Here is a 14277-nt window from a genome sequence, read left to right on the forward strand (position 1 = left end):
CTCTAAAACCACTTGGTTAGGTTTAGTCTCTAAAACCATTTGGTTAGGTTTAGGCACCAAAACCTCTTGGTTAGGTTTAGTCTCTAAAACTATTTGGTCAGGTTTAGGCACCAAAACCTCTTGGTTAGGTTTGGCTTAAAATAATTATGACATGATTTAACTTATGTAATTCCAGTAACGTTACTAGCGTAACCTACGTATTATAATTTAAATTCAACATTCAATGATGACTCCTGATGATGTCTCCTGGTTGAAAGTCCGGTTTCTTGCCCACCCATCCACCCCAACCTCCTCCCTCATCTGACATTTCTGTTAAATATCCTATGCCTACCTTTATCGTTCATAAACGACACTACAGGGCTTCCCCCAGTGCGTTGAACTATGACGCTAAGGGGCCCCTCATTTTGCTCCAAACTGACGCCAATAGGTCTTTATGTGTCCATGTGCGATGACTTGGGAGTGAGAACGGGTTGGACAGAAACACACCTGGTACACCTGAACATTTCCTCACTGTAAACACACTCATTGTTTATTCTTTAGCTCTTTATGTTCATGAACTTTAGTTTCTGGGCTATTTGTGAATAGTTTCCAAAATCTTTTTCATGTTAAAATGTTGAAACACACCTGCTGTAACCTTTGTAACCACCAGGTGTCACCAAATCAAGCTGTTCTGAAATCTTAATGTCTTGACGCGTGCAGACTGTAAGCTGAAGGTGTGTTCGGCAGGTATGGAGGTGCTGAACAGAGCGATAGAAAGCATCATGAACTCCACAGACCGAGATGAGTGGGAGCCGGCCGTCATCCACGTTACCGACAACATCCTGTCTCTGTGGAAGGGCGAGGTACCGTTAACACTCAGTACCAGACTCTGTTAACCTGCCAGGTTCAAGGTCGTCACAGCTCACTCTGTTCCATCTGTCTGATTGGATCCCGACAGGAAGGGGAGGAGCCTTTCTGGGAGTGTCAGGTACGTTTCCTCACCTTTCTGGGTGTCGGCCACGACAGCCACACCTTCGCTGTGATCGTAGATGGCGGCACGCAGGAGTTCGAGTGTCACGTGTTCTGGTGTGAACCGGACGCAGGGATCCTGTCTGAGGCCGTCCAGGCTGCGTGTATGGTGAGTCACCTGAACGTTACCTTCGGTCAGCTCACGTGCATCTTCGGGGTCGCTGATGTCATGACTTTATTTCCCCGGTTCTTTCTCTCCGTCAGGTTCAGTATCAGAAGTGTCTGGTGGCTCAGACTCCACCTCCGAGGACCAAGTCGTGGCGTGCGATGCCGTCAAAGATCAAACGGGCCAACTCCATGGACAGCGCCACCTTCCCTCCCCTCACGTCCCGTCACAATGGCGGCAGCAGCGGCACCATGATGATGCCCGGGATCACCAAGGGCAACGGCAGCAGTAGCAACGTGAGGAAGGGGATGATGGCGTTCTTTGAAACTTTCCGGAACAAACAGGCCACCACCTCATAATGACGGGGGCGGGGCCATCAGGGACACGTGACAGCAGAGACCGCCGATCCTCCAGGACTCAAACGTGTTCGCCAAAACCACAATGGCGTCTTCAGACCAACGTCTGATTGGCTGAACTCTGTGTGCGCACGGCTCTGGTGGTCCGACCGGCTGATTCTGCCGCCTTCACGTCACCAGCGACGACCCGGAGACCGCAGTCGCCTCGCCTCCTGTTTATGGCGAGCCACCTGACCGCTGGTTGAACAACATGAACCGACCAGAGCAGGAACAATGAACAACTACTGGACTGCAGACAAGTCGCACACGAGTGAATCCAAGACGACCGACCAGGAACGCCTCCTCACCTGCTCCGTTACCTGTCAGTCAACCACACAACAGACCAACACACCTGTGGAGGATCAATTTATCCTGAATATTAAAAGAAAAACTGTCATATAAATTATAATCATATCATATTACTCAGGATCACAATTCAAAGTTAAAAAGAAAAAGATGTTGAAATGACAAACTATGAAATGTTCATCTGCGTTTATCCTTTGAGCACAGCTGACTAAATAACTTCCCGACCCTCACTGTCATTGACCGTGATGCGTCAGGAGGATTCGTGTCGGGATGTCAGATATGTTTCCTGATGTGTTCGCTTCGTGTTTAGAAACGTGTTAAAGCTGCAGTAAGTGACTCTGGCCAGCAGAGGGCAGACACACAAACACATGAGTCCTGAAACACTGATGTAACGTTTACTGACCTCCATGTTCATGTCACATGGGATGTCAAAGTAAAAGGTCACCCTGGCTGTTCTCCTCCTCCATTACACCTCAATATGGCGTCTCAGGAGAGAGTCAGCAGACTGGATCAGCTTTTGTCTTGAATCGTTACAGATACAGTCAGCATATACCGTCCACGTTTATAGAAGGCTCCCCGGTACTTTCTAACATACTGCGAGTACTGCAGATCACATCTAACGCAGTATTCTGGCCGACATACAGTTCATCTGATTTGTCACACACCTGCTCCTCGCCGCCACCACAACATCTGAAACTGACACAAACCTCAGCTGTGCTCTGTGCGAACAACCGCCATCTTTGGCGTTACGGCCTTTCCCCATAGGATTCTCTTCAGTGTTCAGAGTTCTCTAAGTGGCGTCTCTTTCTTAAATCGTCTCTGCTTGATAACACAAAAGAAAAAGAGTAAAAGATAAATCAACAAAGCTGAGCATGTGTTTGATAAAGACGCGTTAAAGGAACTGTATCTGACCTGAGAGCTCTTGAACGCCTCCTGAGCTGCTCAGTAAACGCACCGCAAATACATTTACTGCAAGTTTATTTTAGAAAAAAACAGTTTGACTTGCTGTTTGCATGTCAGGCACAAATGCCAGCATGGAAGGTCCTTGAAAACATCCTGGAAAATGATTTCAGACGTGTAAACATGTTCTGACAGCTTCACGGTACTGAATGTACAGTTTGGAGGAGACGTTCACACATATTTAACTTGCTATAACATATGTAATGTAAACTGACAGATAGTGAGTGCAGCTGCCTCCTGGTTGGCTCAAGCACCTGTAGGTAGAAGCTTTAGTGTGTTTAATGTCAGTAGGAAATCTCAGCGAGAGGTTTGAGTGTGTCCCAGAAGTCTTAGAGAAACGAACGTCTGCAGCAGGACGTGGTGAAAACCTTTTCTCTCTTCGTGTCTGTTTTTCTGCACTAAAGATGATGTCATGTATAAACAAACCAAAAACGTCAAATAAACAAGTGAACATGGTGTCGTCGTCGTTGTTGTTGTTTGTTTTGGTCTGTAATATTTCTGAGGATCTACAGACAGAATATATGATCCATAACTATGTTTTCAGTGGTAAGAAGTAAGAAGAGAAGATAAATCTGGACAAATGGAGGAGACGTGTTTTGAACTCAGCTCGTCCAGTCGATTTCATTAGCTCTGAGACAAAAACATAATTATTAAAGGTGCAGAAGCTGTTGCAGCTCTTTGAATCAACTCCAGACTGTGCAGAACTTTAACCGGAACCAGGAGGTCTGATCACACCTGGTTCAGCTTCTGTGCATTCAGATCTCATAGATTACCTTTAAGGCTCTCCGTGACCTGGCTCCAGGTTATACTTTGGATCTTTTAACTGCCCGAGATCCTCGGTCAGGGGTCTCCTGTCTCTCCCTGAGTCCAGGCAGGAAACTAAAGGGGCCCCGAGGCTCTGAACCACCTGCCAGAGGACAGCAGGTGGTCAGACTCTTCTTTTAAGTCTCCAAAAACCTTTTTAGGAAAGTCAATTCTTATTTTATGTGTTTATTCTCATTTTATTTGACTTATATATTATTATCAAAGTGATAAATTCATCAATAATTATAATCCAGTAACATATTCTGCATAATGAGTACTTTTACTTTGACTTGTTTTGATGCTAATACTTCTGCACTTAAATAAACATTTAAATGCAGTTCTTTTACTTATAACAGAGTATTTCTTCTCTGTAGTATTAGTACTTTTACTGCAGTAAAGATCTGAGTACTTCTTCCACCTCAGGTCACAGCCGGTCTGATAATGGATCAATAAAGCCTGGTTGGGGACCGGTTGGTCAGATCAGTTTGACTGGATGTTGACTTGTTCTTACTTCAGTTGAACCGGTTTCAGTCTAAACGCTGGAGGCTGTTTGGATTCTTCACCAGGTGACAGGAAAACACCTGGAGGCTTCAGTGGGGGGGCAGGGCAGGACTCAGGGGATCCTGGGTCTGATCCCAGGACTGTGGAGGCTGGAGAGGATGTTAATAACTAATGTAGAGAAAATAAGGAGAGAGAGAGAGAGAGAGGAGGGTCAGATGGAGTGTTAGGATGCCCCCCCCCCCACCCTCCCGGCCTCACCCGGTCCTCGTGCCTCTCCAGCTCCTCGCGCTCATCAGTCACTCGGACAGAGACGAGTACCGGAGAGGAAACACAGTTTAACATTTTGGAAGGTAGGTTCAGATTCTGTCCCGTTTAAATGTCTTTTCTTCAAAGTGAGGTCTCAGCTCTCATGACACTGTTTAAGTTATTTGTTTGTTCGTTTAAACTACATTCAGACTCAAGCAGCAGCTGTTTAACAAAACAGTCCTGCGTTTTTAATTATTTTTATTTTTGCGCTGAATTCTGACTGAATCTGAAAAACGTGTAAAAGTGTCCAAATCTTTAAAGTCAGCGCCGTGTGGTGTGTTCCAGGCCAAACTGAAGACTGGACTCTTTGAAAATGTAAAATATCATTTATGTTATTCCTTCAGTTGATGATCTTTACTGGGGCGCCTGAAAACTTTAAATGTAGAGAGTTATGAACAGAGTCTGGTATTGTTTTAAATCACATTAGTTAACCTGGAGTCCAGCTTCATCTCTCTGTCACCAGCTGAAAACGAAGCTCTAAATGTTGTTCTCGTTTATTTCTTTATACTTATGGATGTTTAAGTCAGTTTTCCATTAAACCTTTCACATGAAGGGAAACTGAAATTAAATCTGAGACGATGATATTTAAATGAGTTTATAATTAGTTTTGTGTGTTGAGATGATGGGGTGATTTTAAAGGTGTCTATGTGTTCATGCTGTCATTCAGAACTCCAAAACTATCATTTTAAACGTTCTTTCAGTGAAAATAACTGTTAAACTGAGGAACTTATTGATTATAACACCTTGTGAAGTTTGGTTATAATAATGTTTCGTATTTGTTTACGTCCAAATCATTTTTATTCATCACGACCGTGTGATGTCATTTCTTCAGCACAAATTCTGCTTAAACGTTTTGTGCATGTTGTTCTGTTTAGTTCCAGCTGTTCTGTTTAGTTCTAGGTGTTCTGTTTAGTTCTAGCTGTTCTGTTTAGTTCTAGGTGATCTGTTTAGTTCTAGCTGTTCTGTTTAGTTCTAGCTGTTCTGTTTAGTTCTAGCTGTTCTGTTCGGGCTCGGGGTTCTCCCTCCTGTCCGGTTCCTGCAGCAGACTGGTGAGACTGGAAACCAGCTCACTGCAGGTTGTTTTCTTGTAAACAAATAAAAGTCTGTTCAACAGAAACAACAGCTGAACTCAGAGGTCTGTGTGTCTTTGGACTGGTTTCCATGGAGAGATTAGATTAGATTACGGCTGGTATGAAGGCAGCTGACCAGACGTTAGACGGATCCCTGAGAAGAGGTCATTGATAAGGACCTCAACGTGTTGTGAGTCACGTGACAGCACGACTTTTTATTTAAACACTGAAGTAATTTGTAAAATAAAAAGGTTACGGTCGTTAATCTCCAGACTATTTTCTAAATGAGTCGACAGATTATTTTAATAAAACATTAAGTTTGTTCTGTTGGACCGAAAGTCTAAAACTGTTACTTAGATACTGAGATATACAACTGAGAAACTGGAACCAGGACTTAAAAGATTATTAAATTGTTTATCAAAATCCACTAATTATTTCAACTCTAGGCAGAACCAATGCGGTCCAAAGTTTTACAGCTCCCCCATGTTTGTAGTTCTTCTGTCGAGTGAAAAACCTAAATGTTACCAAAGTAAGCTGCAAACTGCCAAAATTAAAAACATTTCCATCAGAATATTGTATTCACTTCCTTCCACTGCTGCAGAAGCTTTATTTGTACTATATTGTATATATTATATATAATATTATTGAAGGCAGACAGAGCAGCTGGTCAACAGTTGATCCTACAGTGAAATAATGAAGAAAACTCTTTCATTTACGTTGTTTAACTTTGGTAGTTTCCTTTTAAATTTTTTTTTTTACTGGACATAAGATTTACATAAGAACTACAAACATGGTGGTGTTCTAAAACTATGGAGTGGTAGTGTACACATATATTTATTGTTTTCATTCAATGGGAAGCTAATTTTAACCACGCAATGTTGGGTAGTTTAACAGTGCATCATCTTTTATAAATCATTTATTAATCAAATGTATTTAATGTATACAAATATAGTCGGCCTAGTTATTATGTGTAATCAGTATATAAGTATATATAACTGCTTAGTAACTGTTAATTAATATACACAGAGTTTTATTAGAGAACATACAGCAGTTTTAGTGTCGCCGTAACGGGAATCGAGTCCAAGGTCGGAATATTTAGATAAAAAATGTTGCAAAACAAACCAGAAATATTTCGCGATGTTTTTGTTCCTGCTGAGCTAATCAGAGTAAATCTTTAAAAACAATCTGACAGTTTGTGCTCTCCTCTCTCAGACTGATTGATCCGTCCTGATGAGCGACCAGCCTCCCCCGTACATTCATCACCCCCCCGGGGGCCCCTCTGCTCCCGGCTTCACATCAGGTTAGTCTGTTACAGTTTTAAAGGAAATAATCATAAAACAGCACTTTCATTCATTCAAATATCTAATAATAACAACAACAACAATAATAACAATAATAATGTGTTATTGGCGGTCGTTCCCATCCTTCAGTTGACGTGACTCACCTGTTCATTGTGACATCTGAGTACACTGATGTTTGTTATTATGAGTCCTGGAGGTTAAACTCAGTTCAGCCACATTGTGTTGACCTCTTGTCTCTCTGCAGCTTACAGCTTTCAGCCTGCATCCTTCCCCGGCTCGCCATACCAGGTACGCTAGCATGCACTGCTGCAGCTTCCTGTCTGACAGTAAAGCATGAACATCATGTGATCATTTGTGCAAGGCTCAGACTCTCTGTTCTGCTGTCCAGGTGCATGATGGACCCCCCAAAGGTCCCAGTTTATTTATTTATTTAATGTTTATTTGACAGAGACAAATGCATAGAACATTGCTTTATAAAGAATACATAGTAGATGCCATGCATACAGGTTTCTAGCCATGACTAATTTGCAACCCCTGTCCCTGGTTAGGCTTATAAAATTAAAACAGAGATTACAGAGTATTGAGTTTAAAATTTACAACCATTAAAATACATACAATAAATACATCCCATACATGAAATAAGATATGGACTGAAGTAGATGTAGAAATCACTATAAACAGAGTCTAGACACAACAAACAATACAAGAACACAAAAGTGTGCATATGTCTATGCATGCTAACATATGCAACATCATGTTTGTATGCATTGCATTGTATCCTGTACAGTCAGTGTTCACAGAGTTGTTTCAGTTTTAACCATTGCTTTTAATGTATTATTATTATTAAAAACCTTGAGTTCTGTCAATGTTTTAATTTCGGATGGTAAAGCGTTCCACAAAAGTATGCCTCTTACTGAAAACGATGTCTGACCAAATGTTGTTCTACATTTTGCGGCTATACAGTTTCCACTTACTGTGGCTCTAGTTCTTATTCCGCTCTTTTGTTTCTCTACTAGTTGACAGAATATTTCTGGTGCAAGGTTGTTCACACACAAATTTACAAAACTGTCAAAACTCAATATATTATGCTTCCGTAGAATGATGCAGTGGTGCCATCTTATTAGATCTTCTTAGATTTCTGGTCCATTACTTTTAGTGCCTGTTTATATAATGACCTAATGGGTGTAATTGTTATTTGGTTGGCCTGACCCCAAACAGTTATGCAATACGATAAATGAGAAAATATCATAGAATGCATAAACTTCTGTGCTGCCTTAAGGGGTATATATTGTGTTATTGATCGGCAGTTTAAATTTGAACGTTCTGCACATTCTCTTTACATGTCTACCAAACTTAAGATGAGAAGCTAAAGTAACCCCTAAAAATTTTAATTCATGTACCTCATCTATCTCCTTCTCATCAATCTTTATTATGAAATTTTCATTGACCTTTCTTTTTATTGAAAAGCACATAGAGACTTATTGTTCAGGGTCAGATGATTATTTCGGAGCCACTGTGATACACCGTCCAGTTCTGTTGAATGTATCTCAGCTGCAATCTGAGGAGTTTTTGATGAGACATATATAATTGTGTCATCTGCATACATTTGGCATTTAACATTTGGCATTTAACCCTTTTGCAACTGTCAGGTAGATCGTTTATATATAACCTAAAAAGTAAAAGGCCTAAAATTGAACCTTAAAGTTTTTTAAGAGACGATTGAGCAGATCTGAGATCTGTATGAACGTAGCAGTGGTACCAAGCAACAACCTCCAGCTCACTTGACTGAAACTATCCAGGAAGCCCCTTAAACCTGCGTCCTCTCTAGCAGCCAGCAGGGGGCGACTCCAGCGGCTGCAGAAAGAAGTGTGATTGTATAGAAGTGAGAAAATGTTTCTACTTCTCAGCTGATTTATTCCCTCAGTAAACACTTTTCTGATGAGTTTCTGGTCTCAGTCGCTAGTTTCAAGTCTTCTTCAACACAGCATGATGTTCATTTAGTAAATTATGGTCCCATTTAAAGGAACAGAGACCCGGAAACAGGGGAGGCTTTAGGGCGGGGCTACAAGCTGACTGACAAGTCTATACCATGGCGACCTATCAATCAGGATAGAGGCGACTCGTATCCGCTGCTCTGTGTACATTTAACCAGCACCACTGAAAAAGATTATCAGGAGTCGGCTGGTCATTTTTCAGAAAGTACGTTTTGTTTTAAGCCTGTTTGTCGCTACCTAAAATTAGCATCCCAGCTAATATCACAGTTAATGTGAATTACAGATGCACCTAGCTAGGGCCACACTCTCGCCTAAATATGGTCACGTCTGGTTCCAAAAACCAAGACATCACTGCGAAGTCCACTTCCTTTACACAGGCTGTGGGTGGAAGCCTTGGGCAGACCAACATCCCACAATCTGTATTAAGTGCTTAGGAATGCCATTGCAGGAGGCCGAGGTGGCAGCTCCAAACTTGAAGGAGTGACCGGAGTAACTCACAAAGAAATGCCTGACAAGTGCTGGTGGAATCAGGACTCAGTCAGAGATGCTCTCACTGAGCTAGAGTCTAAGTCAAGTCTCAAGTCTTTGAGCTAGAGTCCAAGTTAAGTTTCAAGTCTTTGAGCTAGAGTCCAAGTCAAGTCTCAATTCTTTGAGCTATAGAAGAGTCCAAGTCAAGTCTCAATTCTTTGAGCTAGAGTCCAAGTCAAGTCTCAAGTCTCTGAGCTAGAGTCTAAGTCAAGTCTCAAGTCAAGTCTCAAGTCTCTGAGCTAGAGTCCAAGTTAAGTCTCAAGTCTTTCAGCTATAGAAGAGTCCAAGTCAAGTCTCAAGTATTTGAGCTAGAGTCCAAGTCAAGTCTCAAGTCTTTGAGCTATAGAAGAGTCCAAGTCAAGTCTCAAGTCTCTGAGCTAGAGTCCAAGTCAAGTCTCAAGTCAAGTCTCAAGTCTCTGAGCTAGAGTCTAAGTCAAGTCTCAAGTCAAGTCTCAAGTCACTGAGCTAGAGTCTAAGTCAAGTCTCAAGTCAAGTCTCAAGTCTTTGAGCTAGAGTCTAAGTCAAGTCTCAAATCAAGTCTCAAGTCTCTGAGCTAGAGTCTAAGTCAAGTCTCAAGTCTTTGAGCTAGATTCCAAGTCAAGTTTCAAGTCTCTGAGCTAGAGTCGAAGTCAAGTCTCAAGTCTTTGAGCTAGAGTCCAAGTCAAGTCTCAAGTCTTTGAACTAGAGTCCAAGTCAAGTCTCAAGTCTCTGAGCTAGAGTCCAAGTCAAGTCTCAAGTCTTTGAACTAGAGTCTAAGTCAAGTCTCAAGTCTTTGAACTAGAGTCCAAGTCAAGTCTCAAGTCTCTGAGCTAGAGTCCAAGTCAAGTCTCAAGTCTCTGAGCTAGAATCCAAGTCAAGTCTCAAGTCTTTGAGCTAGAGTCCAAGTCAAGTCTCAAGTCTTTGAACTAGAGTCCAAGTCAAGTCTCAAGTCTCTGAGCTAGAATCCAAGTCAAGTCTCAAGTCAAGTCTCAAGTCTCTGAGCTAGAGTCCAAGTCAAGTCTCAAGTTTTTGAGCTAGAGTCTAAGTCAAGTCTCAAATCAAGTCTCAAGTCTCTGAGCTAGAGTCTTAAGTCAAGTCTCAAGTCTTTGAGCTAGATTCCAAGTCAAGTCTCAAGTCTCTGAGCTAGAGTCCAAGTCAAGTCTCAAGTCTTTGAGCTAGAGTCTAAGTCAAGTCTCAAGTCTTTGAGCTAGAGTCTAAGTCAAGTCTCAAGTCTCTGAGCTAGAGTCCAAGTCAAGTCTCAAGTCTCTGAGCTAGAATCCAAGTTAAGTCTCAAGTCAAGTCTCAAGTCTCTGAGCTAGAGTCCAAGTTAAGTCTCAAGTCTTTGAACTAGAGTCCAATTTAAGTCTCAAGTCTCTGAGCTAGAGTCCAAGTCAAGTTTCAAGGCTCTGAGCTAGAGTCCAAGTCAAGTCTCAAGTCTCTGAACTAGAGTCCAAGTCAAGTCTCAAGTCTTTGAACTAGAGTCTAAGTCAAGTCTCAAGTCTTTGAACTAGAGTCCAAGTCAAGTCTCAAGTCTCTGAGCTAGAGTCCAAGTCAAGTCTCAAGTCTCTGAGCTAGAATCCAAGTCAAGTCTCAAGTCTTTGAGCTAGAGTCCAAGTCAAGTCTCAAGTCTTTGAACTAGAGTCCAAGTCAAGTCTCAAGTCTCTGAGCTAGAATCCAAGTCAAGTCTCAAGTCAAGTCTCAAGTCTCTGAGCTAGAGTCCAAGTCAAGTCTCAAGTTTTTGAGCTAGAGTCCAAGTCAAGTCTCAAATCAAGTCTCAAGTCTCTGAGCTAGAATCCAAGTCAAGTCTCAAGTCAAGTCTCAAGTCTCTGAGCTAGAGTCCAAGTCAAGTCTCAAGTTTTTGAGCTAGAGTCCAAGTCAAGTCTCAAATCAAGTCTCAAGTCTCTGAGCTAGAGTCTTAAGTCAAGTCTCAAGTCTTTGAGCTAGATTCCAAGTCAAGTCTCAAGTCTCTGAGCTAGAGTCCAAGTCAAGTCTCAAGTCTTTGAGCTAGAGTCTAAGTCAAGTCTCAAGTCTCTGAGCTAGAGTCCAAGTCAAGTCTCAAGTCTCTGAGCTAGAATCCAAGTCAAGTCTCAAGTCAAGTCTCAAGTCTCTGAGCTAGAGTCCAAGTTAAGACTCAAGTCTTTGAACTAGAGTCCAAGTTAAGTCTCAAGTCTTTGAACTAGAGTCCAATTTAAGTCTCAAGTCTCTGAGCTAGAGTCCAAGTCAAGTTTCAAGGCTCTGAGCTAGAGTCCAAGTCAAGTCTCAAGTCTCTGAACTAGAGTCCAAGTCAAGTCTCAAGTCTCTGAGCTAGAGTCCAAGTCAAGTCTCAAGTCTCTGAACTAGAGTCCAAGTCAAGTCTCAAGTCTCTGAACTAGAGTCCAAGTCAAGTCTCAAGTCTCTGAACTAGAGTCCAAGTCAAGTCTCAAGTCTCTGAGCTAGAGTCCAAGTCAAGTTTCAAGTCAAGTCTCAAGTCTCTGAGCTAGAAACGCCCTAAACCGGCAGAAAGAGCGGCGGTGGTGTAAAGATGAATGATTGAAAACCGTCAAGAAATTCTTAGGCTTGGTTACGATTTGTTTCATCGGATATTTTAGAAATTTCATCTGAAAACGTCTCAAACTGTATTGAGACGTCTGTGTTTCTTAAAGGCCCTGATATCAGAACTGAGCCGCAGTTCTTCAGTTATTTGTTTCTAAAAAATGTCAAATGTAAACTCCAACATGTCGCTGCAACTAACAAATCCAAATATATCAAATCTATTTGAGGTGGTTAGTGTTACCTCGGTGTCCTTGGCGGTGGCTGCAGTTCTGTTCTCGTACATTTTTATTTCTCACGAAGCACAGAGCATGGTTCTGCTGTAGACGAACTTGTCCTGGTGGTGGCGCAGCAGCAGGCTTCTTACTTACTCTTCAGTTTGTTCTTTAAAGCTTTCAGTTAATAACCTTTTGCACCTGTGTCACGTGACCATCACATCTCCTCTGCAGACCTTCCCCCAGGCTAACACAGGTGAAGGAGACCACGCCTACTACCACGGGCCACTGGGGCCAGTGGGACCCCCGGGGCCCTACCTGCCTCAGCCCGGGTACCAGGGGCACCAGAGCCAGACCACCCACCCCTGGGGCGGCCCAAACATTTACGGAGAAACGCCAAAACAGACAGGTGGGTCAAAGGGTGCAGAATATTTCTTTTTACTTACTTTACTTACAACAAAGTACATTCTGCTGCATGCAGTATTCTTACAGTTACAACAAATTACTTCGTCGTGACATTGCTCCTTGAACTTTGACCCATCCCCCCTCAGTGTTCATGGTCGGGCAGGATCGTGGCCACAGCAATGTCGGCGGTAAAGGATCGTGTCTGACGGCGTGTTTGGCCGCTCTGTGCTGCTGCTGCCTCTGGGACATGCTGGCCTCTGGACACCACTGAGTCTCCCATCATGCAGCAGGGCCATCAGGACCATGCACCTGATGCTGGGAAACTAATTATTGGGATAATATGTTATATATAAATAATATGTTTTATGATCTGAATCTCACCCCAGAGAGTCTTTATGTTCAGCTCTCTGATTGGCCGCTGTGAGAGACGGTGTTTGTGGTCAGGGATCCTCCCGTCCAACGGGTTCATGTGTTTTATACGTGTTTGTATGTTTCTTCACTGTTTCTGATGACGAGGTCAAGAAAAAGCTTCCTTTACATGAGTCTCATTCATCATCACCTCTGGTTAGTGCTATCTGTTTTTCTGCCAATATGAGAAATAAAAATATAATATAAGACTTTTGTTTCATCATTTATAATTATTTACAGAGTTATATTTGTGTTTCAAACACAGACAATAATTCTGGTCTAGTTTGCTGTTAAACTCGTACTCGTATTTAACCTCTGTATCTCAAAACATTACGACTTTGTTTGAGAAAACTGTTTTCTCTGTTCAAAAATGTTGCTCACATCAGGGTCCGTACGTGAAGTATTGTTAATCTGCAGTTATTCACATTTTGTGAGTTTTCCAGAGCCGACGCTGTCTAAACACTGTTAGCGCATCAACTTGGACAATGGAAATTGAACATGGAAACAAAGACAGCTCGCCTTCAAAGTAAAATGTCCGTGTTGTTAACTGGTTTCACACACTGAACTGGTTTCAGACAGCTCAGGTGAAGCAGAACATCTTGCAGTCCTTCAGATACTGTAGTTGAAACATTTCTTTCTGCAGATTAAGAAATAACTTTTATCACCACATTGATTTTGAGAAATAAACAATGGATTTTTACTTTTACAAAAACAAACGGCTTTATTTTATTTACTGAGAACAACTTTGATTTAAGCACATGAAACATTTCCTACAAAAATGCTTTAACAACAATAAAGACTCTCTCTGTCCTCCTCTGATTGGTTCAGCCTCCTGTCAATCTGTTGTCTGGATACACCTCCACATTTAAATGAATAACTACATGAAGCTTTTTAAATGACCTGTATTTCTATTTCCTGTAAGTTTTAGTGACATCCAACAATATGGATGAATGCACCATCAGTCACCACTCACCCCTCCCTTTGCAAGCAAACAGGAGAAGCTACGTCTAAATAATATGTGTCGTCCTCCTTTTCTTACTTCTAAGAAACTAGATGACAACTACTGCTAGTGATGAAACGCTCTCTGTAGCGCCATTTGTCCGTTTGGGCTACTGTAAAAACATGGCGGCGCAACAGGTAAGGGGGACCCGCGGTGTCTGTAGATAGAAATGTCTCATTCTAAGGTAATAAAAACATAACGGTTCATTATCTAAGGTCTTTATACACCACTGAAAACATAGTTATGGATTAAATTGCATTTCTGTCAATAGACCCTCAGAAATATTACAGACTGGACCTTTAAAGCTGTGCAGTTGATAAAAAGTAAAAGTGACAGAGAGGCTGTCCTGATATTTGTGTTGTAATGATCTCATTTGGCCTCTTGAGGGCGACAGAATCTAAAACTCCATCATGTCTGAACAGAAAAGCTGATGTTACAGAGTGTGTGTGTGTGTGTGTGTGT

General features: G+C 42.0%; 2 protein-coding genes across 2 annotated transcripts in view; both read left to right on the forward strand.

Moving 5' to 3' along the window:
• Positions 1–3231, forward strand: part of apbb3 (amyloid beta (A4) precursor protein-binding, family B, member 3) — a 10395-nt gene extending 7164 nt beyond the window's left edge. The window contains exons 11-13 of the mRNA XM_038707494.1: positions 727–842; positions 938–1117; positions 1213–3231. Coding sequence (XP_038563422.1) covers positions 727–842; positions 938–1117; positions 1213–1473 — 557 coding nt within the window. The 3' untranslated portion in view covers positions 1474–3231. The remainder of the gene's footprint in view (positions 1–726; positions 843–937; positions 1118–1212) is intronic.
• A 1144-nt stretch (positions 3232–4375) lies between these two features.
• LOC119894820 (cysteine-rich and transmembrane domain-containing protein 1-like) lies at positions 4376–13634 on the forward strand. Its single transcript, XM_038707505.1, has 5 exons — positions 4376–4430; positions 6669–6756; positions 7002–7045; positions 12237–12411; positions 12554–13634. Exons 2-5 carry the CDS (start codon positions 6687–6689, stop codon positions 12676–12678), a joined length of 414 nt encoding a protein of 137 aa, XP_038563433.1. The 5' UTR covers positions 4376–4430; positions 6669–6686; the 3' UTR covers positions 12679–13634.
• Positions 13635–14277: the final 643 nt, after the last annotated feature.

The sequence above is a fragment of the Micropterus salmoides genome, unplaced genomic scaffold (assembly GCF_014851395.1).
Source record: "Micropterus salmoides isolate LMB-PRFRI ecotype aquatic unplaced genomic scaffold, ASM1485139v1 Ms_hic_scaffold_9, whole genome shotgun sequence".
NCBI lineage: Eukaryota > Metazoa > Chordata > Actinopteri > Centrarchiformes > Centrarchidae > Micropterus > Micropterus salmoides.